Raw genomic sequence first — 26,680 nt, forward strand, 5'->3', positions numbered from 1 at the left:
TCCATGAACAACTACATTTTATGTACACTTGCAGTAATATGCATTTCTCCTTATATTTTAAACAGGTAAACTGCATCACACACTTTGGACAATCACGGCTACCATTCTACTTATGTACAGAACTGACAAATATGGATAGGACATATTAAAACATGACCTTGAACAAATTTCTCGCCATTTCTAGTTACAAATATAATTTGTTTCTACCAAAGTAGGTTAGAATCAAAGTATAAAGCTGATGTTAGTTAAAACAAATCTAGAGACCAAATTAGATTCCTGTTCCTGTAACACAGATGGCAAAATTAACAACCAAGTGGAATTAGCAGAACTTCCATTTCAGTATGAAAATAAAACTGAACAGGTGGAGAGTTTTTTAAAAATCATTTGTTGATAATGATATCTAAAATACTAGTAATGTGTAGCGATTTTCATAATTCTATCTCCTTATGTAGATAGGAAAAAATAAGGATTTGATTTCCATAGCACAATATGGAAGCCATAAAGATTAGACCATTCAAAACACAACCTTTCATGTACTATGTCACCTTGCTACAACTTGGAACTAAGGTATTGTTTATGTTTCCAAACAGGAAAAAAAAATGAAATTTCTTAGGCTTGCTTGAACTCCATTGTCTGTGAAATATTAGTAAGTCCTTCATGATGTATTTTGCAAATTAGGACCACAGAATAATTATAAACTTTGGATAGAAATTTGGTTTGATCAGCTGTCTGCTGTATTAGATGACTCCTCTCTCTCTCTCTCTGTGTGTGTGTGTGTGTGTGTGCGCGCATGCACGCGTGCGTATGTTTTCTGCCATCAAGTTGAAACTGACATATAACAATCCTAATATGGCTTTCAAGGTAATTTAAGGAGTTGTTTTACCGGTTGTACTCCCCCAGTAAGTTTTCATGGCAAAGTGCGGATTCAAACCCTGCTCTCCAGAGTCCTGATCCATCACTCTATCCACTACACCACACTGGGAATCCCAGATGGTTCATATCATATGCTTATTTATATACTACTTTGGCAACACTCGGTTGAAAGTAACACAATGACATAATGAATCAGAGCAATACCATACCACCTTCAGCAGGGTTGTCTATTCTCAATGAAATGCACATATTCTCTGATTAATGTAAATAGATTAGTATGGTAAAAAGGCGCAAATAGCAGTTTTTGAATGGTAGCTATGCTAATTGCTTTGTATATTAAACAGAAAACGAGATTAAGCTGATTGCATATGGGAGTTGTTTTCATTCTTTGAAGACATTCTGCTATGGAAATTATCTTCCATAGCAGTTCTCAGCCTAAGAAGCAGCTCACATGCTTTTCACTGCCCCCAGCAGCCCTACCAGGGCTTGATTATCTGTATTTTTAAACCATACCTGCCAGGGTCTTCATCTTGTATACTCCACAGGAATAAAGATTATCAGGTCTTGGAAATAATACATGATCCTAGGAATGGTATCTGTCTAATCATATCATTACAGTATCTGTCTTTGCTGGGCAAATAGATGTTAATGACATTTGAAGTATAGTTCAGACTTCCCATGACTATAGATCTAAATGCTGGATTATCTACTGAAGAAAGGAAGGAAGTTGAGGTGATTTTTACCACATTCTTCCAACATTCCCCAATTTTTCATGATGTCTCCATTTTTTGAGATCCTTCTGGGAGGAATTGGACAGGATTGCCCCTCTCTCCTTCTCCAAACAGGAGCCTTCACTAAGGGCAGGGACCAATGAGACAACAGCTTTGCAAGCAGTATTCAATGGCCAAAATCCTGTTTCGTAAGTTATGCTTGCAGAAGGGTGAAGACATAATGGCAGGGGAGATGTCTTGTGGCTTGTCCAGCTCTCAAGTAATCAATTTCATTCTGTAGGAGCCATGAGATGGAAGAAAATCTTTGTTGTTGTTGTTCTGTGCCATCAAGTTGGAACCAACTTACAGTAGCCCTAATAAGGCTTTCAAGGTAAGTGAAATATTTAAGGAATGCTTTTACCAGTTTCACTCCCCCCAGTAAATTTCCATGGCCAAGTGGGGATTTGAACGTTGTCCAGAGTCCTAGTCTGTCAATCTGTCCACTGCACCATACTTTGTGGTGTGGTGTAGAAATCTTTAATGATAAAAAAAAATCACTGCCACTGGATGTATTTTTGGTAATTAACAACTTCCTTCTTCTGTCTCATGGCTCCCATGGATTCTATACAATGAAACAGATACTTGAAAATCTGACAGGTCATGATAGAGAAGGAGAAAGTCTTTAACTACAGGTAATCTCCTCTTGGTGGTGATGTCCTAATCGTACTGCAGGCATAAAACAGGCAACAGGGTTTCAGCTAATAAAATGTTTCTTTCCATAGAGTCATTCTTCAAGGCTGCTGTGTTTGTACAATCAATATGAAAACAAGATTTTTTTTGTTTCTCTCCAGATTACCAGTCACAAACACAGGCAAGCTAATTTGCTATTTCTGGAGCTGCAAAATTTTGTTGAAGCATAATCAAACATTCTTTACTTTTTAGGGCAACTCGCATTATAATTGTGGAGCTGTTGCTCATCAATTTCTGCCTAGAATGTATGCCTTCTCCAAGTGGAAGGATCCTTCCATTCTCAGAGGCCGTATCTGGTTTGAAGTCAACATGTGCGCAGTGCTTCACACCATACAATTGACAAGCATACAATTTTCCTTTCTGAAAACTTGAGTATTTTCAGACCTACTCAGATGGCTTGCTTCTCAGTTACCTGGAAAAAAGTGCAAAACCCAATCTTAATGCTCAACACAGCCAGGGAATATTAAGAATGCTACATATGTCTAAGTGCAAGATGCTTATTGTGATAGACTGTTGATCCTAGAACTAAACCAACCTGAAACAATGTAAACTTTATTTCTTGATAAAAAGGTGTAAGTAAAGGTAAGCTACAGATAGGCTATAAGAAGGCATTTCTTACAAAGATTGTTCTGCAGTTCCCTCATTTATATAAAGCTACACTTTTGTAATGGCTACGAAAGCAACATGTTACTATGGCTCCAAGCAGTCTTCCTTACAGAGCAACCACAAAAGTCGCAGTGAGTTTTTCATCTGAATATATTCTAGTTATAAAATAGTTTAAACAGAGGCTGAGAAAACTATTATTGATGGAATTAACTCATTTCAGTGCTCCTTACTGATAAGATAAATGTGTTCTCACTTTAATGTACTACATGCTTGAGAATAACTTCATCCATGAGAAACAAAAATTCACTGGCAATAGATGGCTAACCTAATTGCAAACATTTGCTTGGCACGGCCATTGACAAAAAAAGACCTGTCATTTTGCTGTGAAAAGAAAGGAGGGGAGTGGGGAAAGGATTTATAAATGAAATGTACTGCATGCTGTTTATAGAAATCTAGTGAATTCTAATGGAACTCAAGGAATCTTAATTATTCCACCACTATCCAGTGGTTAGGAAACGAATAACGAACAGAGTTTATGTATAGGACTGTTAATAGTGCTGCCCAAATTTAAAATTGGTATAATTTCTAAGGAGACACTGGAAATTAATTGGGACACTGGTTGATTCAAATTCCTATAGCTTTTTATGTACATTGTGTACCATGGTTGACCCAAAACATTTTGATGCCTGAGGCAAAGGACAGAATGGCCTCCTTTCCAGATACAAAAAAACTAGTTGGCAACATCCCATTTCCTGAGATGTCCAAGCAGCAAAGAGCTTCAAATTAGCATGCCCTCTTCTCTCCCTTGTGTGGAACAGTAAAAGACTTAAACCTTCTGTAGAACAAACAACACTTCTTTAATGTGTCCAAACACTGCAAATATTGGCATGCTTTAGTCTGCTAAAAGGCAAGCTATCCTGGCTTGTTAACAAGTGGTGGCTTGAACAAACCATTTGTTAAGTTTAACTATAAGCACGAGACATGTATTGTTCCCAAACAGCAACAGATTATTTTAATCACATCTGCATACTTGAATGTGAGGGGCAAAGATGAAAGCCTGAGGCATGTGCGAATGCATGCATGTTACAGATTGTGGCGTAATGCATATTGTATATTGTTGATATTTTTATTTGCTATATGTATATGTTGTTGTATTTTTGCATGTTTGGAAGCCGCCTAGAGTGGTCATCTCGACCAGATAGCTGGGGTATTAAACAAACAAACAAACAAACAAACAAACAAACAAACAAACGTCTGAACCAGAAATTAAAATTATTGTCAAGACATCTACACTAGAAAAAAAGGTACATCAAAATAAGCACTTCAATTATTCTGATTGGGATCAATATTCAGTTTTTGACCTTTTTCAGAGAATACCTTCAATCCTTGTATTTGAATAAAAGTTTATTTACAAAGTTCTCAACTAAAGTCTGAAAATTATGAACAATTTACCTTTAATCAAACTCCACCCCAAAGCCATATAGGTTGCACTTTTAGTAGAAGACATGCATCTGGTGAGGTTCTGCTGGCACCTAAAGAAAGGCAGTGGGGTGACCATTCTCATTAATTCTGTCTTCCTGCTGCAGCTGACTGAAAAGCTGCTCTGAAGGAGACGAATATCTTTCTAGGACAGCATGGGAGATTGTTCTGGGACAGTAGGAAGATATGGATAAGAACAACAAAAAATCCCTGCCCTACAGCTGTCCCACTTCAATTAGAAAACTGAAGTAAATGCTGAAAATGAGAGCAAGAAGGGCAGGAGTAAATTGTCAGTGGGGCACATTGTCTCTTCTCACTCCAAGAGGAGTTTAACTTGGCCTACGAATAACAGGAAATTTAATTTCCATTCTCCTCTGGTGTTTGATTTCCATTCAAGGGACTGTGTGGTGCCAAACTGAACTAAAATGCATTTTTGGATTTATGACCACTGGTGCTTTTTATGCACACTTTGTGATGGAGCTGTTAAACTAGCTCAGCTATGGATATTAGGCTTGCAACAGAGATTTGTTTACTTTTTTTTTGTTTTAGGGAATCAAAATTTCATTTTCTTTTACAGTTGTCATCAATCGTTTCATTAGTTTAAGCTGTGAACAATTATAAGCTGCACTTGCAAGAGAGGATAATAAAAAGTAATAGGGAAGCCAACATTTTCACTCTGCATCAGCACATACCATGCATAGTTACACAGACGGTCTTCGATCAGCATGCTAGTGGAAAAACTGATGTAGCCGGAGTAAGGAGCCTAGGGAAGGGCAATGCAGTAAACAGTTGAAAGATCATGCAACAAGCTTCTTACATGCACTGAAAAAAACCCACAGCTACTTAAAATGTTATGGTGTATTAGTAAAAGCCTTGAAAATCCACATGCTACAGTGTTGCTTCTTGGTAGACATGTGGAGTCTCTGATGCTCAACATAGTGTTCAGCATGTGGTGTAGTTGCTCCGAGAAGGCAAAGAGTAATCACCTTCCAGAAAACAGAGAAGGTATCTCATTAAAGCTGGGAGTATTGATTGATTTGCTCACTTATCAGATTACTTTTTACTTTTTCCAAGTAATACACCAATTGTTACCCATTACCTTCAGAATAGTACATTACTAAGACATTACTTTTGAGTGAATCTTAAATATACACACAAAGAAAGAGAGAACCAAAAAAAATAAATAAATAGCCAAGCATAATTTAAAACGACTCCCCAGACATTTCAGAAGTACTGTAACACGTGGATATTGTGTTTTAGATTTAAAGAGTCCTGTTTCTAGTTGTTAAATTATTTTGCAAAATGGATTTTTTCACATCTTTGTTGCACACAAAAAAATGTGTTGCAAGGTGGAGATTGGAAGAATTACATTTTTAGACTAACTCCTAGACTGTCTCAGCCAACACTGATGCTTGCTAGGAAATGTGAGAGGTTGTAATCCAAAAAAGTAACTCTTGCAGGTTCTGGTTATAGGTAATTGTGTTATTTGTAATGTGTTACATCCCAGCTCTGTTTTTGTGTACAGTAGGCACTCTCTTCTCATAGAAGGAAGACCAACGTGCTTTGGGCTGTGTTCATAAATTTAATGTGGTACAAAGCAAAATAGAACTCATGTCTGGCACTGGATTACATCCATATATCATCATGAAAAATGTATTTTTGAATGAATGTGATGTCTGAAAGCATGTCAATGTGGCAAACATTTTAAAGAGTGGAAATGTATGCTCCATCTATGAAAAGAGCTGAGAGGGAGAGGAGTCTGGGAAAACAGACAGGTGCAAAATGCCAACAAAACACTAAAGTTCCTGGAGAAATATAGTCTGATCCATCACTGACCTTAGTATCCCTGTGAAACAAAAAAAAATGTATTTTCCACTTAGTTATTCCCCCTTCTCAGTTGTTTGGTCCTCCTCTACAAGTTGTGTAAATGAATAATCCACCATGGACAACCATGATACATTCCCCCTTTTGGTGCACTTTGTTATAGCGTTGGTACTGTTCTTATTCAAGCACACATTTGTATTAAGATACTTGATTGGGAACTAGAGTGCTTGTATTTGAATGATAATTCAGCTGAATACTATAGGGACTTCAGAGCTGCATATGAAAAACAACATGAACTGTCTCCAGCCATTCCATTATACTCTTTGCTTCAAATATTACTTTCCATGAATTTTAATGCCTTATGCATTATTTGAGCATATATGGCTTGTGACTTGTGGAGGCACTCCTCTGAAATACTGGTGTGAGGCACCTCCCATCCTGAGCTCATTTTTATCTTAAGTAATGGATTAAAATATGATCCTCTTCTTCATTGTATGAAGCATGGTCTCCAGGGCTCACTGACTCTGTCCCCAGTCCCTTCTTTTCCCCATTACCTGATGACAGTAATCCATTTAGGAATGTAACATTATAGCTTTCTTCATATCAACAGATGCTAGTGATGCCGATTACTGTCCATAATTTGTGCAAGAATTTTCCTTGGCAGCCGCCACCCTTATAAGTACCGGTGCTGGACTCCTGCTCAACTTTATCCTTAATCCCTCCTCTACTGCTGCCTGTTGCTTCTCCTGCCTTCATAAGAACATAAGGACATGAGCCGAGCCCTTCTGGATCAGGCCAAGGGCCCACCTAGATCAACTTCCTGTATCTTACAGTAGCCCCACCAGATGCCTCTGGGAGCACACCAGACAACCAGATACCTGTCTCCTGATACCCCTCCCCTGCATTTGGAGGTACCTTCTTTTTAAGCCTGGAGATTATATCCCATCATGGCTTGTAACCTGCAATGGACTTTTTTCTCCAGAAATCTGTCCAATCCCCTTTTAAGGGCATCTAGGCCAGATGCCATCACCACATCCTCTGACAAGGAGTCCCACAGACTAACAACACTCTTTTGTCTGTTCTCACTCTCCCAACACTCAATTTGAGTGGATGTCCCCTGGTTCTAGTATTGCGTGAGAGGGAGAGCTTCCCTCTATACACTTTATCCAGCCCGTGCATAATTTGATACATCTCAATCATGTCCCCCCTTGGGTGCCTTTTCTCTAGACTAAAGAGCCCCTAATGCTGTACCCTTTCCTTATAAGGGAGGTGCCCCAGCCCAGTCTTCATTTTAGTCACTCTCTTCTGCACCTTTTCCAGTTCCACTATGCCTTTTTTGAGGTGCGGCAACCAGAACTGTACGCAATACTCCAGGTGCAGCCTTACCATCATTTTGTACAATGGAATTATAATGTTGGCTGTTTATTTTCAACCCCCTTTTTAATGATACCTAACATGGAATTGGCCTTCTTCACTGCCACCACATACTGGGCTGACACTTTCATTGAGCTGTCCACCAGTACACCAAGATCTCTTTCCTGATCCATCATGGACAGCTCAGAACCCATTAGCTGATAAATAAAGTTTTGAGTTTTTGCCCCAGTGTGCATTACTTTACATTTTCTTATACTGAGATGCATTTGTCATCTTGCCGCCCATTCTCCCAGTTTGGAGAGAGCCTTCTAGAGCTCTTCACAATCACTTCTAGTCTTCACCACCCAGAAAAGTTTAGTGTCATCTGCAAACTTGGCCACCTCACTGCTTATCCCTGTCTCCAGGTCAATTATGAAAAAGTTGAAAAGCACCAGTTCCAGGACAGATCCCTGGGGCACAGTGCTTTTCACCTCTCTCCATTGTGAATATTGCCCATTCACACCTCCTCTTTGTTTCCTGATTCTCAACCAATCCTCAGTCCATTAGAAGACCTGCCTTCTTATCCCCTGACTGTGGAGTTTTCTCAGCAGCCTTTGGTGAGGGACTATATTAAATGCCTTCCTCTCCCCATCAGCTGTATCTCTGTAACTTAGGGCCTTCTGAACTGAGGAATGGTTTCCCAGTTATACCTGTCATTGGAAGGCTAAATGAAAGAACTCCACATGGCAGCTGGAGAGCATTTCAAGTGGAGAAACTCAATGCAGGTTTGGGATAATTTTCTGCTATCTTGTACAAATGTTGAGACAGGAAGGTCTGCATGGGCATGAGGGAAAATAACTCCAATCCTGCGCAAGCTACGCCACAAAATTCCCAGACAGAGTACTGAGGCAAGGAGATTAAATTTTTATAGCATTTTTTTATTCCTATGTGGTATTAGAAGAAGTATTGGTATTTACTGATATTCTAATAATTTGGCTGTGAAACTTGTAAAACAATTAGCTGAAGATTCTAAGGAGCATGTCATGGATATGCCTCCCTGACAGTATTTTTACAATTTGATTTCCGCAAAATAGTTAAGTGCTCTTTTATGAAAATCAGAATTATGACCAATATTCCTCAAAAGAGGTAAGAAGTTGGAACAAGGTGGCACAGCAGTTCAAAACATGGAGAGCAGAGTTCAAGCTGCCTTTTCCAGCATGAAGTCTGTGCGGATGGCTTGCAGACACCTGGCCACATGGGGCAAACATATCTCCACACTTTGCTTTTTCAGTTATGCTATCATTTCCTTCCAGGTGTCTCCACATTACCTTTTCTCTGTCCCCAAACCTTTCCAATGATAATGGGTTGACATTTGTTTACTGGTGTTTATATGCATGGGATTATTTTAAAGAAATATTCTTCTAGCACAATTACTCATTAATAAAAACACAAAAGCTTCCCTCTCCCCTCTATAAACACTAACTGGTTTGGTTGTTGTAGGTTTTTGGGGCTGTTTGGCCAGAACACTGCCAAACAGCCCAAAAAACCCACAACAGCCGTTGGATCACAGCTGTGAAAGCCTTCGAGAATACTCACTGGTTTACTTTTTCCTTTTGCAGAGGTTGCTGAATTTCCTTTACTGTCTGCAGCTTTCCTTCCTAATGAGGTAAAGGGTGATGTAGTCTTGATTAGGTTTGAAGTCTGAGAATTGTTATTATTGTTCTGGTTGCCACTCAATGTCTCCATGATGGACCGAAATGTTCCAAATGGCCGTTTCTGCTGGTCTCCAGTTTCCATGCTGGGTGGAGGCCGCTGAGGAACCTTACTCCGTTCTTTGCTCTTTTCCCCATTTAAACCAACCTCTGTTTGCTCCACTTGTACCACAGGCTCCTCAAAAGTCACTCTGAGTTTTGAATTTTGAGCAGTCCTACGCTTGGAAGATGGAGATTTGAGTGCACTCTTGGGACTTGTGGCCACTTTGTGAGTAACGCCGGGTTCGGGGCTGGACTGAGCGGTATCTCCCAATGCCTGGCTCTGAGATACAGTCCCACTCTGATACTGGGATTCATTATCAGGGTCACTACTTTCAGAAGTGGGAGAAGGGCTGTGGTCATCCACAGATTTTGAGGCTTTCATGCCAAACGGGAACCGGCGCCCTGATGCCAAACTGTGTCTCTTAATCATGAGGTGCAAATTCTCGGTGCTTTCTGTGTTTTCCACTATGGGCTGTGGCCTTGGCTTCTCTGTTCTTTTCACAGGGGTATTCTTCTGGTCTTCAGAATTATTTGAATCAGTATCCGACTCACTGAGGGACCGCTGCATGAGATGCTTCAGTCTTGCCAACTTTAACTCCTTTTTTTCCATAGGAATCTTCTTTATATTCTTGGAGGCATGAACATCCTGAAATTCTAGTGACAGCTTTTCCTGCATGCAGACATTCTCAGAGATTTCTTTCCCCAGCAGCTGACGCAGGATTTTATCAGGATCGTCATCATTCATCTTGGTTCGATTGTGGTGTGGAGTTCCTATACCACCAAGAATCTGAATCCCGTCGTGGGTGTTCAATTTACTTTTTGGTAGAGTCGAGTCATCTGTATCAGATGGTTTCCACTGAGGTTTGCCAGAAATAGGCGATGATGGTGAACTTCAGTGGGGAAAAAGAAAGAATCATTTCAATACAAGAGACCAGCAACAAGATTATACGGACAGAAAGTACAACACTGGGTTTTCCATTGCATATGTTTATCCTGCGCATCATATGGAATTTTTATTCACCTTGCCCATGGAAAATATATTACAGATTCACAATAATGATGCCATACATTTAAGCATGTAAATCTTTTTCTAGACCAAGTTTGACCTGTGATTTCCTTTCTTTGCTAAACTCCCCAGAAGGACCTTATGTGAAAGATCTACATTATATAGTGCTAACAGTGTGTCTAAGAATATGCGTAACTCAAGGAAAACAGAAATACCAGCATAAGCCTACCTACCTAAAACCTACACATCTATTTCCCTTCTTCTGTTTTGGCATGCTGTCAAATTAAAATCAATGCACCTGCTTCCTAACAGTCAATCAGATTATTCAGTTCTACTAACATTAGTAAAAGCGATTAGGTCCCTGCCCCAGATTCCCCCAGATTTTGACATTTTGGAAGGCAATAGAGGGAAGGGAGGGAGGTAGAAACAAAGATTGGAAGATTACTGTAGGAGGAAGATTAGATAATAATAAAAAACATAAAATCCAGCATTGTGGTTAACTTCCAATGCAGTCCTTTCCATATCTGTTCAGAAGACATTTTAGAAGAGATAGCCGTGTTAGCCTTTGCTAGTACATCAGGCCAAAACAAAGAAAAAAATGTGAAAGGAGACAAAAACAGTGTCTGAAGCAATTAGTCTTTAAGGTGCCACAACATTTTTGTCTTCTATATTTTTAATTTTCATAATGGAATCTTATTCAGGAAGATTGCACTCTGATATTATCATTGGAATTTTCATCCAACTAAGAGTACTTAAGAGTGTAGCTGGAGTCAAAGAAAATTAATATATTCATTCAAGATAAATTGTACAAATAAACCAATAATGCTTAGATTTGCTGTATATGAGAAGACAACACAATTAGATAAAATCGGTGATGATAAAAGGGGACAGAAAACTATAGGATAACCATTTTCCTTCTGTAGATTTTTGCTGCATGTTTTACTATTTTTCCCCTCTGTGACTATACTGGCAGAAAATAGAGTCACAACTTGCTAAGAAGCCAAATGCCAGACCAGATGTCACTTTCCATGCTGAGAAACAGGACAGGCATAACTAAAATGAGTCCAGATTCAGGGTCTAAATTTCCATTTTAAATGAGACAAAGAACACTCCTTGATTCATAAAAGACAGGTTTGGTTTCAGTTCAATTCTCAGACAAGTCACTTGAATTCATCTGTGAAGTAATTATGCTATAATTATTTGGTGGTTCTAGTCACCACAGAATTATGATTTATTAAAATACATAATAATTGTGTGGCATCAGGTCAATGCTGACCTATGGTGACTCTAGCGTTTTCTAGGTAGAGAATACACAGCAGTGGTTTATCGTTCCCTTCTTCTGAGGGCATCCTGGGACTGTGCATCTTGCCCAAGGCCGGTTCTTCTCCCTGGAGGCACAACGGAGAATCAAACTCCTAAACTTTGGCTCTGCAGACAGATACCTAAACCAATAGTTGGCTGGACAGTTCAGTGGTTTAGGTGTCTGGCTGCAGAGCAGAGGCTGGGAGTCCAATTCGCCACTGTGCTTCCAGGGAGAAGAGCCAGCTTGGGTAGCCTTGGGCAATCTGCACAGTCCCAGAGTGCCCACAGAACAAGGGAATGGTCAACCACTTCTGAGTGTTCTCTATGCAGAAAGCTTTGGAAAGGATTACCGTAAGTCAGAATTGACTTTACAGCACAGAATTATGATGATGATTAATTAGTGGCTTTTCTATTACTATGTTCCCTGTTTAAAAAAAGCAAAAAAAGCAAAGCGTGCTGCTTATATACCGCCCTATAGCACTTCAAGCACTCTCTGGGCGGTTTACAAGTTAACTATGCAGGCTACACATTGCTAACCCCCCTCCCCCAGCAAGCTGGGTACTCATTTTACTAACCTCGGAAGGATAGAAGGCTGAGTCAACCTTGAGCCACTACCTGGGATTGAACCCCAGGTCGTGAGCTCAGTTTTGGCTGCAGTACAGCAGTTTTAACCACTGCGCCACGAGGCTCTTCACTACTGGTGATGACTGTGCTTTTCTGTTCTTTTTTGACAGAATATTAATGACAGCTATTTTCACTGATTCAGCACTTGTACTTCTCAAGCCTGCCACTTTATGAAAGTTACTTGTGTCTTTTACCCAGTCTGGCAATTTAGAATGCCAACTGGGGGGTGGTAGTGTGGTTTTCTAAACTGCCCCCCCTGCCTTGGATAGGACTAGTTTTGATGGTACATGTCTTGCCTTAGAATGTGTTTCTGGGGGCTGGGGCGGGCGGCTGAGTAGCATAACAGTAACATGTAGAATCTGCCTCTTTAAGAGAGAGCGTTAAATGGCAGTTCTGTTCTGAAACAATATAGTTTGTTTAGCAGCCTAGGACTCTGTAAAAAGTTGTTGAGTCCAATGTGCTTTGCTGTTATTGGCTGTTTGTGCAATGGCTTTTTTTTTAAATCTTATCTTAAGTTGTTCAGTAAATACAGTCTCCTCCACTACATTGATGATGATGTGTCCCCTCATTTGAAAAACGAAGAGAGAGGGGAAAAAAATGCTTATGTTTAAAGCAAAAAAGTAATGGTTGAAACCCTACCTCCCCTAGTTAAAAACAATTTAAACCAAAGAGTAACCCGCCTTTCTCTCTCAAATGTGGGGATATTGCTGTGAGTACTTTTCTTCTACTTTAACTTGCATCTCAAATAAACATTACAGCATTATTCCACTAGCCATTCCACTCCCTGCACAGGATTCATTAGTTACATATTATAACAGGTAAATAGCAGATTTCCAGTGCAGAGCTAGATGCTAGTTTGATAATCTTTAAAATTCCAATCCAACTGATTCATATTTGGGGGAAGGAGGGGCTATCTTGTTTAATAAGATTTAGTCATAGGTAAGCAGAGGTTCTTTTTAATGAGAGTTGAACTCACAAATAGCTCAGTGGTTTAGGTACTGGCCTGAGGAGCCAGAGGTGAGGAATTCAATTCCATGCTGTGCCTCTACAATTCTAAGAACTGCAGACCACCTCTTGTATTTACTTAATGTGGAAACCAATATACAAGAAGAGTATCAATATGCCTGTATATTGATTGGGAATATATTGGTCTATGATCTGAGATTCTATCCCTGCTTTTTTCCCCTTTAAGTGAAAGTGATTTTTTCCCCTCCTCCTCCTTTTCTGGGTTATATTAATAATTCAGCAAAACAGGATTTTGACAAGGATTTCTGAGATAAACTATATGAAGCATTTTCTTTGGTGTTGCTTTTGCAGACTTTGCTGGAATCCCTAAATCATCTCACTCAGAAAATATGCCAAGTCTTCTTAATAGAAACGGGAATCTAAATACAGGTAAGTTCTCTGATAGCTCTGTGCTTGCAAACTTGTACTGCATTATTCACACTTCCAAGCACATGTAAGGTACAATGTATTTCTCCTCTTAATCCATAGATAGTTGACCCAATATTTTGAACACTTTTCAAGGTGTTGCGCAAGTTTACTTCCATGCTTCTTACTAATAAGTTATACTTAGTTCTTTATGCAAATATTTGGTCCAGATTGTATATGAAGTCTGTAGCCGAAAAAACTGCCATTTCTTAGCCAAAAACTATATATATTGTTTTTATAAAAATATATTTGAGGGGATTCTCTTCTTTTTGAACTTGTGCACTGCTTATTTAGCTGAAGTCAGGTAAACTCTTTGTAGGTTAAAATGTGTAACTATATTTATTCTTTTAGTGTTCTCTATTTATATTGGATAGTGATGGCAGAACACCCTTGATGGCCTGGGAGGCTTATTTTGTTAGCAATAGTCTTGAATTACTCATATATTAAGATTGTTGTGGGCCACCAAAAAAATCAGATTTCAGAGGTTCACAAATTTTTTCTTGTGATCACTATGAAGCACAATAAACCATGATAGTAAAATGTGAGAGAGATTATTTTATTTAAAGTTATAAAACCATAGGGTTGTCATACGTCAGAGGCAATCTGACAGGCCCGTAACAACAAATGAAACCCATTTTTGTACTTGCAAAATTGGAAAGGTATGGATCTATATTACATGACATTCTGCTTCACACACCCCCACCCTTTCTTTTTGCATTAGGAAAAATAGGATCTTTAGCTGGAAGGTAGCCTTCCTATGTAGTTGCCATTTAAGGAATCAGACTGGACTGGAATCCTACTCCTACAAGCCAGTTACCTTGGGGAAGTTGGCAGTGACTTGCTCTCTGATTGCTGAGTTTCCAGAAGCTGCTGGAGTTGGTTTTGTAATGTCACACGTTCTACTGTTTGCCTGTAAGGAAATATTAAATTATTAAAGTTTTTTACCCTCCTTAAAGGAAAAGCTGTGAATGGATGTGATAAGAGTTAAAGGATAATTTTCACGCAACATCATTTTGAGAAGAAAGCCCCTGTTTATTTATAATTTAAGACTCGCACAGACACAGAGTGCATACAAATACTGAAATGCACAAAGGAGGTCTCTGTTCTGCAAATTGCCTCTAATCCTTCGGGAACACTGTGATCACTCTATTGTACCTTCTCAAAGCTGCCTGCCTTGTATACATTATTTATTACTGGTAGTGACTCCGGTGTAAATTGCAAGATTAGAATTCTAAGGAGCATTTTGCTTTAGCTGTGAGACTCCATGACAATTAGCTTACCTGTACCCAGCAAAACACCAAGCTCACAGCAAACTTCCCTGTGACTCCTTCTCAAATGTGATTTTGCAGACAGATAAGCCTCTGTATCCCCAGATACTTCTATGTCCCCATAAGAATTTGTCTGCTTGTTGGAAAGCACATACTATTCATCAGTATTCACCTGGAAATATACTAACTCAATAAGAGGTGCTTACTGACCACAGCTAGGGATAAAGGACAGTATATTTTATATTAAAGGCAGTGGTGTTGTCCTGCCGCCAACACCCACCAGCACTTCTCTAGAAGCCAGAGCCCTGCAGGGTCCCTTTCTATCGGCTCCATCAGATCCCCTTCCCACAGGCAACCAACCAAGACTCTTCAGACTGGCCCTCTGTCTAAGGCAGCAGGAGCCAGCTTGTTCTCTCACTTGTCTGCCTGCCTGTCTAATTAAGATGGTTTTGGTGCTACTTGGCCTTCTGTGTCCTATTTTTTGTCTGTGTGCATGCAAGGTGTCAACTAAAACTGAGAAAAGACGCCATCCTCCAACCCACTCATCTGACTGCTGAGCCTAGGAAACAGAGGAGGGAATAGGGTAGAAGCATAGGGGAGCCTAGACGAAAACTTCCAGCAGCTGCCACTGCCCTTACATTTCACAAATTTGTAAGAAGAAGGTGGGGGCTTGTTTTCTAGGTAGCAGCTTCTCCCTCCCCTCGCCATGAATTCCTATCTCTCCCTCCTCTACCCCCGCTCCCTTAGTTGTACCTAAATCATAATTGGGAGCATGTGAATATGTGTGTATGTAGACTCAGGAATGAAGGAGGTGTGCTCATGGAAAGAGCCGCGATGTGTCTCTGTGTGTAAGTCTTGTGGAGAGACTTTGCATTTCTCAGCATGTGATTACACTCCTGTCTAAAGAAATTAGAATACAAAGTTTGTTCGATCGAGAGTGATCTAAATATCTGAAATAGCCAGAACTCTCTTTAAGAACTAAAGTCATTTTCATATTTATCTTTAAAGGGTCAAGCTTTTTTTTTTTTTTTTGGTTACAACATTCATTCATTCATCATTCTTTTTATAATTTTAAAACATCTTTTTTACTTTTTCATTGGTAACAGCTATTTGGTAAATCTTTTGTTCTCATTTGCTCATTTCTGTATTTAGATAAATCTATTTATATTGTCACTTGTGAGGTGTGAAGAGTTTGTTTGCTAAGGGTGCTGGGTTTGGAACTCCTGCTCCCATCAGCTGTCTTGAGTTGTGTGACACATGGGAAAATAAAAAGTACCAAGTTATTGTATGCATGTATTCCCATAACACTGGCTATTGCCTCCCTCAAGGAAACATCATGTGGGAAGCAGCTGTCCACAGAGGGACATAAATACAAAGCTCTTTCCCATTGTGAACCCTTCCTCTATCACCTTGCTTCTTTCTTCCTTCCCATTAAATCCTGAGTGATGTTTACTTCTGTAGGGGTAACTTTCCCAGTTGATCCTCTCCTCTACTCCCCACCTCTGTTTAAGGCCTTGAGGCAATGCCAAAAATCATTTAAAAAGGTAACCAGTCCCTCATTATAGAAGTGGCTTTCACTTTCAGAATGACTTCCTCAGAAAGCAGGAACAAAACTGACAGCACAAGTCCAGCTCAGGGATATTTAAGTGGATAATTTCCTGGCTTCAAGGACATGTGGTTATTAACTCACTTCTCAGTTCTAGAGATTAGAACTAACTTAGTCCAGAAGTATCCACATGGCTGAGGCCTACTGGCTGGTTGTGTTTGCTGAATTCAGAAAGAAGAAAAATCATAAAAAGAAAAAGCAGTGACAGCAGCTTATATTGACATAGTAGAGGGTCCGGAAAGTGCAAAAATAAAAATTAATAATAATAAAAATAGGTGGGGCACCAATATGCTATTTTGTAGAAACCAGATGCACTTCTATAAATTTTTTCCCTTCCTTCAATTTTCCCCTTTCCTCTTTCTCGCCTACACATTTCCTTTTACTATTTTAAAAATCACTCCCACCTTCTGTAAAAATTGGCTTGTAATGAGGTTTTTGAGAAGCCAAAAACCTCATTCACAGGTTCGGACCAGCTATTTCCACTTTTTTGGACTGATTGTTGCTGGTCTATCTGTTGCACTATTCCTTCCTCATTTCCCACTCATGTTTACATGACTACGAATGAAAGTTGCCTCCAGTGTAAATTATAACTGAACTAGTTATATGTATTCCAGGCAGCTGGTTCAAACTTTACAAGAAGTAAAATATAAACAATACATGAAATATCACAATACAGTTGTTGCTTTTTTTTCTATATAACAGTATTAGGAACACCATTTATTTCTGCTATTATGTATGATTTCTGTCAGGTCACAAACAGGGCCCATGGGGCAGACTGGGTTGCTTCCCTTGGGTCCAACAGTAGCCTTTTCCAGCAAGAATGTCTCCTATCAGAGCAGCTACTTCATGGTTTTCTGCCTGCAGAAATGACAGGTTACCCACCTGTAATTGCAGTTCTTCGAGTGGACCTCTGTGATTCACACCCTGGGTGATCCACGCCTGTGCAGACTCTCATAGGAAAGTTCTAGAGCTTCTGCGGTAGCAAAAAACACTTTAGAATAAGGCCCCTCCCCCCTCGTATAAGTACCTTGGCACCAAGGCTCCCCTTTCAGTTGTGTCAACCACTGCTACATTAAGCAGAATGGTGTGACAGTGGGGAGGACGGACAGGATGTGTGAATCACAGAGGTCCACTTGAAGAACTACAATTACAGGAGGGTAACCTGTCGTTCTTCTTTGTGGCCTCTGTGAATCACACCCTGGGTGACTAGAAAGCTGTCTTACTACAGGCAGGGTGTCACGCCAAGGTAGAGGTTAGAACAGTATGTCCAAAGGCCGCATCAGACTTCTGCCGGAGCTAAGTCTATAATACCGGATGAAAGTGGACGGCTATGTCCAGGTGGCAGAGGCGCAGACGTCTGGAAGAGGTACGCCATTTAGGAATGCCTTAGAGGTTGCCACTGCTCTGGTGGAGTGAGGGCGAATCACCTTCGGGACTGGTTTGCATGCTAGCTGATACGCGGGGTGAATGGTTGAAGCGACCCATCTAGATATAATTTGAGACGTCATCTGGTGACCTTTAGTAGGTGGTTGGTGACTTATGAAAAGTCGAGGTGAATGCCTGAAAGGTTGGGTGCGTTGGATGTAAAAGGCAAGGGCTCACCTAATGTCTAAAGCACTGGTTCTTAACCTTGGGTTACTCAGGAGTTTGGGACTGCAACTCCCATAAGCCTTCACCACCAGCTGTGCTGAGTTGCAGTTCAAAAGCATCTGAGTAACCCAAGGTTAAGAACCACTGGTCTAAAGTATGGAGGATTCTTTCTTGAGTTGTGGATGGTGATGAGAAGAAGGAAGGAAGGATAAATGGCTGAGAGAGATGGAATTGGGACACAACTTTAGGGAGGAAAGAAATATCCATGGATAATTTGACTTTGTCTGGAAAAACTGTAAATAAGGATAATCGTGATGAAAGGCCGCTAAATCACATTGAGCTGAGGTAATGGCGATGAGGAAAACTGTTTTAAAGGTAAGTAGCCATAAATCAGTTGAAGCTAAAGGTTCGAAAGGACCTTCAGTAAATTGTTGCAGTACTAGTGTTAGTGACCATTTCGGGGAAGGCGGGTGGGTATCTGGGTAGATATGAGATAGACCTTTAAGAAAACATTTCAATGTTGGATGCTTGAAGAAATTTTTATATATTTATTTTATTTATTATTGGATTTATATCCCACCCTTCTAGACAGGAGTCTACTCAGGGCGGCTCACAACATATTGTGCACAAACAACTAAAACAACAATTAAAATCTACAATCATAATATGATCAAGATGGGAGAATAAACAACAAAAGCAAGAAAGCACAATCAAGAATTGGCAGGGGGGAAGGCCTGCCTAAAGAGCCAAGTTTTTAATTGACTCTTAAAAACACCCAGCGAGGGTACCAGGCAGATCTCTTGCGGCAAGTTGTTCCAAAGTCGAGGGGCCACCGCTGAGAAAGCCCGATTTCTTGTTCTTTCCTTTTGGGCCTGTCTTGGCGTCAGGCCCCTCAGCCATCTTTCCTGGCTCTGGTGAGTGACTCAAGTAGATCTAGGTGGGAGAAGGAGTTCTGCCAGGTATTGAGGTCCTAAACCATTTAAGCTTCATAAGTCATCATTAACATTTTGAAATCAATGCGGAAATGAATGGGCAGCCAATGCTGGAATTTTCTAACTTCACTAAGTAATCTGGCTGCCGCATTCTGCACCATTTGAAGCTTCTGCATTAACCTCAAAGGTAGCCCCACATAGAGTGCATTACAGTGGTCTAATCTCGAGATTATAAGCGCATGGACCAGAGGGGTGCGGGCCTGACCATCAATATAGGGACACAGCTGGGCAATCTGCCACAGATGGTAATTGGCAGGACGGACCACTGATGCCACCTGGGTTTCCATGGTGAGCGCTGGGTCCAAATGTACTCCTAAGCTGCAAACCTCACTCTTTGCAGCGAGAGTCACCCCCCCCGAAAGTGAGGGAGTTTCCTAAGCCACCAATGGAGGGGCCACCCACCCTCAGGACCTACGCCTTCTCCAGGTTCAGCCTCAGCCCATTCAGCCGCATCCATTGCAGTACGGCCTCCAGGCAACACTGAAGGGACAGAACGTCATCCACTGAAGTAGGTGAAAAGGAGATGTAGAGCTGTGTGTCATCAGCATACTGATGGCACGAAGCCCCACACCCCCGATGACCCCACCCAGCGGCCTCATATAGATATTAAACAGCATTCAGGAGATGATTGAGCCCTGCAGGACCCCACAATTGAGACTCCACGGGGCTGAGACACTCTCCCCGAGCTGAACTCTCTGGGGATGGTCCTCCAAGTAGGATTGGAGCCAGGCAAGTGCCAAGCCACCGATTCTCAACTCGGAGAGCCTCCCCAGGAGGATACCGTGGTTGACTGTATCAAAGGCAGCTGAGATATCGAGGAGGACCTACAAGGACATTTTGCTCCGTCAGCCTCACTCAACAGGTCATCCAACAGTGCGACCAGTGCCGTTTCTGTAGCGTGGCCTGAAGCCTGACTGGAATGGCTCCAGGGCACTGGTTTCATCCAAGATAGCCTGAGGCTGATCAGCCACCACCCTCTCGACCACTTTACTAAGGAAAGAAACACTGGCGAAGGGTCTATAATTGCCAATATCGTCCGCTGCCAAATTTGGTTTCTTTCTTATGGGCCCAATGAATGTCTCCTTGAGGGCAAGAGGAACCTTGCCCTCCTGGAGAGAACCATTAATTATCGTTGTATCCCATTCAGCTGTTATAGGTCTGGCTACTTTGATTAGCCAGGTCAGGCAAGGGTCAAGAGAGGAGGTGGTGGCCTGGCAGCGATCAAGCGCTTTGTCCACCATATCTGGCATCACAGGCTGAAAAAATTCAAGACTCACCGGGCAAGGTAGAGTGCTGGACATCTCTGCTCGATCCACTGTATTTAAAAGAGGAGAGAAATCCCGGCAAAGGGCCTCCACTTTAGATTTAATAAATGCTGCAAATTGGTCAGGTGAGATACTAATAGGAGGCCCATTACCTAGGCCAATTCCGGATCGATTGCGAACAATACGGAAAAGTTCCGCCTGCTGTTTTGAAGCTTCACTTATCCGGTCAGCGAAGTGTGATCATTTAGCAGCCTTTACCTTGGCCAGGTAAAGGTTAGTCGCGATCCTGACAGCTTTCTTATTATAATCCGTCGGTTCCTGTCTCCAACTGCACTTTAGCCATCTCCTATTTTGTTTCATAGCTCGCAGCTCCTGGTTAAACCAGGACCCTGGCCGAACTCTGCACCAGAGAGGGCGTTTAGCAGTGATTGTGTCTACAGCCCTAGTGGCGGCAGAAAACCAGCCATCTACCAGAGCCTCGACAGGAGCGCCAGACAGATCAGCTGGAATCCCTCTCATGGTATCCTGGAATCATGATTGATCCAAATCAACCTGCTGCCGGAGAGTTAGGGGGCTGATAAGAAACTATGGTGGAGAGGTAAACTATCAAGGAAGAGAGGGAAAGGCTGCTAGACTTGAGATGAAGCAAAAAACATAGAACAGTAGCAAGTGATGGGTTGATAGAAGGCAATGAAAAAGCTTCAATGAATGATTTGAATATGTTCCATTTATACAGGTAAGCCTTTCTAGTGGAAGCCTTCTTTGGAGGACATTCATTATTGAGGCAGAATCCTCCATGCTGCCAGGTGCAGAACAGGTACGTTTGGGTGGAGTACTTGGGTGTTGTTCTGTGTCAGGAGGTGGGGCAGGCCAGGGAGATAGTAAATGTCTGATGAGAGATTATGAAGGACTGGAAACCAGGGTTGTCATGGCCACCAAGGGGCTATAACGATGGCATTGGATTTGTCTTGTTGTAGGCGAACCACAACCTTGTGGAGAAGCGGTAATGGTGGAAAGAGGTATTGGGCCATCAGCCAATGAATGCATCTCCCTGGGAGTGTTTGCCAGTGTCAGCTCAGGAGCAGTATTGTTTGCACTTCCGATTCACACAGGGGGTGAAGAGGTCGAGAGTTGGTTTGCCCCATTGTTCGCATAGGCAAAGAAAAACTGGTTGGTCTAACTCCCATTCGTGAGCCTGGGAGTTTGTACGGCTGAGTAGATCAGCCAAGCTGTTGTCGTGGCCGGCAATGTGTAAAACCATAAGGCAGATATGATGGGCTAGGCACCACTCTCGGAGGTCGACTGCTAAATACAGGAGACTTGGAGAGTGGGTGCCACCTTGTTTCAGAATATAGTACATCGCCATGGTGTTGTCGGTGGCAATTAGTACCATCTTGCCAGCGAGGAGATTTGTGAAAGCTTTGCAAGCTTTTATAACCGCCAACAGCTCTAATTCGTTGATGTGAAGCAATTTCTCTCTGGAAGACCACTTGGCGTGGATTTTGAGAGATTTGCAGGGAGCTCCCCAGCCTGTGAGGCTGGTGTCGGTGGTGACTGTATTTGTGGTCATGGTTGTCGGAATGGCTGCCTGATGAACAGGTTGGGAGGAAAATGCCACCACTGAAGTTGGGAGGTGAGTTCTAGGGTGACCCTTAAAAGATTGTGAGGAGGGTCTGTGAGGGGGTCGAAGAGGGCGAGAAACCACGACTGAAGAGATCTCATCTTGAGATGTACAGTATGTGCTGCACTACTGAAGTCATAGAGGCCATGGTGCCTAGTACACATTGCACAGTCAAAGTGGGTGCCATAGCATGAGGTGTGAAAACTTGAAGTAATGCAATGAGATTTTCTCTCTTGTCTGGAGGAAGAAAGGCGTGAGCTTGTGTGGAATCTACGTATGCATGCGCCTATATAATGAATAATCTTTGTAGGTTTCAAATTTGATTTTTGTTCATTGTCAGCGAGACCAAGTTCGTGAAGGAGGGTAAGGGTGAAGTGAGTGTCTTGTTGGGCCTTGCGACAGGAATGAGCTACGAGGAGCCAATCGTCGATATATGGAAATATGATATTTTTTTGCAACCTGAGATAAGGAGCTACTGGCGCCATGCACTTGGTGAATACCCTTGGAGCTGTTGCAAGACCAAAAGGAAGCCTTTTGAATTGGTAGGCTTGTGATCCTAGCTGAAATTGAAGGAATTTTCTGTGTGGAGGATGTATGGAAATATGGAAGTATGAGTCTTTGAGATCTATGACAATGAACCAATCATTTTTGCAGAGTAAAGGGAGAACTGATTCAAGGGTAACCATATGGAATTTTGTAGTAATGATGTATTTGTTTAACTCTCATAGGTCTAAGACAGGGCAAAGACCTCAGTCCTTTCTGGGTACGGTGAAATAGCGAGAGAGAAATCCTTTGTTGTGTTGTGAGATGGATTGTATGGCGTCTTTGAGGAGTAAATTTCTTATTTCCTCTTGTAGCGTTGGAGATGGTGGAGTGATGATGTGTGTTGCCGGAGGAAGTTGGAAGAAATGAATGCGGTAGCCGTCGTGGATGATGGACAGTACCCAGGCACCTGTAGTAATGGACTCCCAGGCAGGTAGGTGTTTCCAGAGGGCAGGATGGATGGAGCGGTGTGCAATCTCAGTCATGGGAACATCAAACGTGATGTTTGGGCTTGCAGTCGTTGTGCCTAGTAATGTGTTGTTGGCGGGTTTTATTTCTTCGATTTCTGAAATAGGGTGTATAAGATGTTTCTTTTGGAGGATCATATTGGAATTTTTCATATGAGTTGTATGGTCAACTCCATTGATTTTGTTGGGGTCATTGTTGGAAAGATGGATAAATTCCCCAACGTCTAGCTGCTGATCTTTTCTTTTGCATGTTTCCCAAAATATCATCAGTTTCAGCATTAAAGAGGTATGCCCCATCGCATGGAAGGTCTTTGATACATGCACAGGCATCCTCAGCTAGGCCAGCTGTCCTCAGCTAAGAGAAACATTGTAAGGCTACTGAAATAGCCATTTACTTTGCTATGGCATCTACCGTATGCCTAGCAGAAGGCATCTGTTGTTTGGCAACGGAAAGACCTTCTTGTTGAAAAGTTTGAGCAAGTACTTTTTTTATCTTCTGGTAAAGTTTCGACAAAGGTTGACATATTGTCCCAAAGGAAATGCTGATATGCACCCATGCCTCCCTGGTAGTTAGCGATATGCAGGATGAATGCTGCTGATGAATAAAGCCGTTTTTCCATTGAGTCAGTCCTTCTACTGTCTTTATTTGTTGGTATGAGAGCTTGTCGATGCTGAGATCTGGATTGTGAGGCTTTGACAAAAATAGAGTTTGGAGCTGGTTCTTTTTGAAGAAATAGCTCCAGGCTTTGACAAAAATAGAGTTTGGAGCTGGTTCTTTTTGAAGAAATAGCTCCAGGATCATGGACACTGTAGAGGTTATTGATTCGTTTAGACATGGTATGGGAAGAGGCTGGTTTTGTCCAGGATCGTTGAGTGGTGCTGAGTAGAGACGGAAGCATCGAGATGTGTACTGGAGTAGTTGTATCTTTAGAGATTGGGTTGTATAGATGATTGGCCGGTTCTGTCGAAGGATGGTGGATCTGGATATTGAGAGACTTAGCCATATGGATCATAAGTTGGGCGTAAGTTTGGAAGACTTCCACTGGTTATGGTGGGTCTGCATTGACAAGGTCGGATTCTGGTGAGGTAGGTAGTACTGACAGTGTCTGAGGTCTGGATCTGTGATCGGAATAATCGGCATCAAGTCGGGAGTAGACGGATTGTCGATCAACCTCATTGTCAATAGGTTGAGTGTCATAGTATTGATGTTTGTGGCTTGATGTCAATGGAGGCAGCATGTCCATGGGCATTTGTCAGTGTTGAGAATTTTCGATATCGAGAGATGTCATCCGAGTGTCCATGGATATTGTTTGATATGGTTGAACATCAGGGTCATAGCGATGTCAAGTTCGATGGCTTGTTCTATTGGGCGACAGAAATCATGCGTTGATAGAGGGACAGAACGAGTGTCCATGGAATAGGATGGATATTGAAGATCATCGATATCACAGTCTGTGTCTTGGTGATGTCGAAACGGAGGTTGTTGATGAGCTGGTAAAGCAGTGGAGTATATAGATGCTGAAGATGCCAAGTAAGAGGATTAGCGGGAAAATATCAGGAGGCCGGAGCTGTAAAAGCCTCGCGTGTAGAAGAAAACTGCTCAACTGTCCTGGGTATTTTAGGTGCCAGGTAGGGAGCAGGTTGGAGTTGATGTGGCTCACGGTGATATGGCCGTTTCAATGTTGATGATTGTCGAGACTGAGGCCCGCCATGAGTAGGTGTGGCCAAGCTGGATAGAGCAACTGGCTGATTGGAGGTTGTGGTTGTCTGAGCACTGGTAGGGGCAAATGGCAACCCAGTGAGAGTGCTGAACGCGGGTCTGAGCCTTCTCCATTGCTTTGGTTTGTGAGGTGGCCTTACAAGGAGGTTGGGCCATTTTGGTTGGTTGAAGGGATTGTTCGCAAAGACGGAGTTTTAATCTGGATAGGCGAGAACAGAGGACTCTGCACTTGTTTTTACAATGCTGGCAGGAGGATGTCTGGTGTGCCTCTCCCAAGCAAAAAAGACACTTGGTGTGGCTATCAGAGAGTGGTATTTTGTTATCACAGACCATGCAGTGTTTAAACGGGCCCAAAGGGGCCATGAATAGGAGAAAATAATTTGAGGAGAAAAAAAATGATGAATGGGGGGTGCTGCGGCCAGAGGCCGAGCGAAGTAGAAAAGAAAACATCTCTGATGATAATGAATTTGATCTAAAAGTTTAAAGGAAAAAAGGTTGATAACAGGAAGGAATGAACTCTCTTTCTCTTTTACTCACAGAAGCAGAACTATGAGGCTCTCAACATGGTGGTTGAAAGAAACTGAAAGGGGAGCCTTGGCACCAAGGTACTCATATGAGGGAGGAGGGGCCTTATTCTAATGTGTTTTTTGCTACCACAGCAGCTCTAGAATTTTCCGATGAGGCTCCGTACAGGTGTGGATCACCCAGGGTGTGATTCACAGAGGTCACAAAGAATACAGTAACTACTTAATCTATTGGGGGCTCCCATGAGTCTATAAAACTGTTTTTTAAAAGGCAGCAAAACAAGAGTAAGAGAACTAGCTGGCCTACTCCTCAGAGGAGAACTGAAGGAAAGGTGAGGATTCCGAGCAACAAGAAAGAAACTGTACCCAGTCCTTTTTCATTTATATAGTGTTGATTTTGCAGGCTTGAGAATAATTGCAGATTACTGGGGTGGAGCTGGAGAACAGAACACAGATGCAGCAGTTAAAAAGCTAATGCTAGATTAATGTAATACAGTATTTATTCATTTCCCTGTTTTTACTAACATTCGATAAACAAAAGCAACATCAAAAACACATTCAAAGCAGTAAGAGAAAGGTATTTTGCCTGCTTGCAGAAGGACAGCAAAGGTGGGGCCAGCCGGGCGTCCAGTGGGACAGAGTTCCAAAGTCTGAAGGCCCCCTGCTGTGTCCTCATCAAACACACCTGTTAGGGTGGAGGGACCAAGAGAAAGGCCTCTCCTGGTGATCTTAACACAACGAGGCAGGCTCATAAAGCTGTCTCAAGACACGATACTTGAGACAGCTTGGATCCAAGACATTTATGAATCTATAGGTTACAATCAGCACATTGCATTGTGCCCATAAATGTACTGGAAGCCAATGGAGCTGCTGCAGCAGGAGGGTTATGTGATTCCTGTGACCAGCCCTAGTTAACAATCTGGCAGCTGTGTTTTGGGCCTGCTGAGGTTTCTGAACACCAGTATCATGTCAGAAGAAAGAAAAGGGTGAATTAAAGGCACAGATAACAGATGCCTGATAGGTTAAGAAGCAGGATGGGGAGGGGAAAAAAGTATTCTGATAACTATTGTACAGATTATACTTTTAACAAATACAATTTTTTTTTTACAAAGCTCCACAGTCTTGTTGAAACTCCTGCTGCTCCTGTGCAGGTAATTTTGTGTGGCCCACTGCTTTTTAAAACTGTGGCCCATTTTCTATTCACATTTTTACTGTACTGCTCACCCTTCAACATGCCAATAAATGTATTTTCTTCATGCCATATGTAGCAACCCAAAGAATGTAATTGCTTGAGAAAAGGATTGCATAAAGGAGAAATATGTTTGGTTTGAGAACAAACAAAAAACAGCCTGAATCCCACTCTTATAATGGA

The 26,680-nt window shown here is 41.8% G+C and overlaps 2 protein-coding genes and 1 long non-coding RNA gene across 18 annotated transcripts in view; 2 read left to right on the plus strand and 1 right to left on the minus strand.

Moving 5' to 3' along the window:
- LOC144586993 (uncharacterized) overlaps positions 1-14,584 on the plus strand; it is a 48,323-nt gene extending 33,739 nt beyond the window's left edge. The window contains exons 2-4 of the long non-coding RNA XR_013542113.1: positions 1,885-1,974; positions 13,599-13,676; positions 14,434-14,584. This is a non-coding gene — a long non-coding RNA (uncharacterized LOC144586993). The remainder of the gene's footprint in view (positions 1-1,884; positions 1,975-13,598; positions 13,677-14,433) is intronic.
- The window catches only part of SNCAIP (synuclein alpha interacting protein), a 150,393-nt gene that overhangs the window by 1,377 nt on the left and 122,336 nt on the right, over positions 1-26,680 (minus strand). For 8 of the 16 annotated variants that reach the window (XM_078386228.1, XM_020803619.3, XM_020803623.3 and 5 more), the window contains 4 exons: positions 14,530-14,622; positions 9,192-10,239; positions 5,111-5,181; positions 4,392-4,471 (listed from right to left, as the gene is read on the minus strand). In XM_078386228.1, coding sequence (XP_078242354.1) covers positions 4,392-4,471; positions 5,111-5,181; positions 9,192-10,239; positions 14,530-14,622 — 1,292 coding nt within the window. The remainder of the gene's footprint in view (positions 1-4,391; positions 4,472-5,110; positions 5,182-9,191; positions 10,240-14,529; positions 14,623-26,680) is intronic. The other 8 variants (XM_020803621.3, XM_078386231.1, XM_020803620.3 and 5 more) reach the window with 2 other exon arrangements.
- On the plus strand, positions 21,112-26,574 carry LOC140704905 (uncharacterized). The gene is made up of 4 exons (XM_078386238.1): positions 21,112-22,596; positions 22,912-23,030; positions 25,324-25,389; positions 26,421-26,574. Exons 1-4 carry the CDS (start codon positions 22,459-22,461, stop codon positions 26,461-26,463), a joined length of 366 nt encoding a protein of 121 aa, XP_078242364.1. The 5' UTR covers positions 21,112-22,458; the 3' UTR covers positions 26,464-26,574.

Source organism: Pogona vitticeps, chromosome 2 (genome assembly GCF_051106095.1).
Source record: "Pogona vitticeps strain Pit_001003342236 chromosome 2, PviZW2.1, whole genome shotgun sequence".
NCBI lineage: Eukaryota > Metazoa > Chordata > Lepidosauria > Squamata > Agamidae > Pogona > Pogona vitticeps.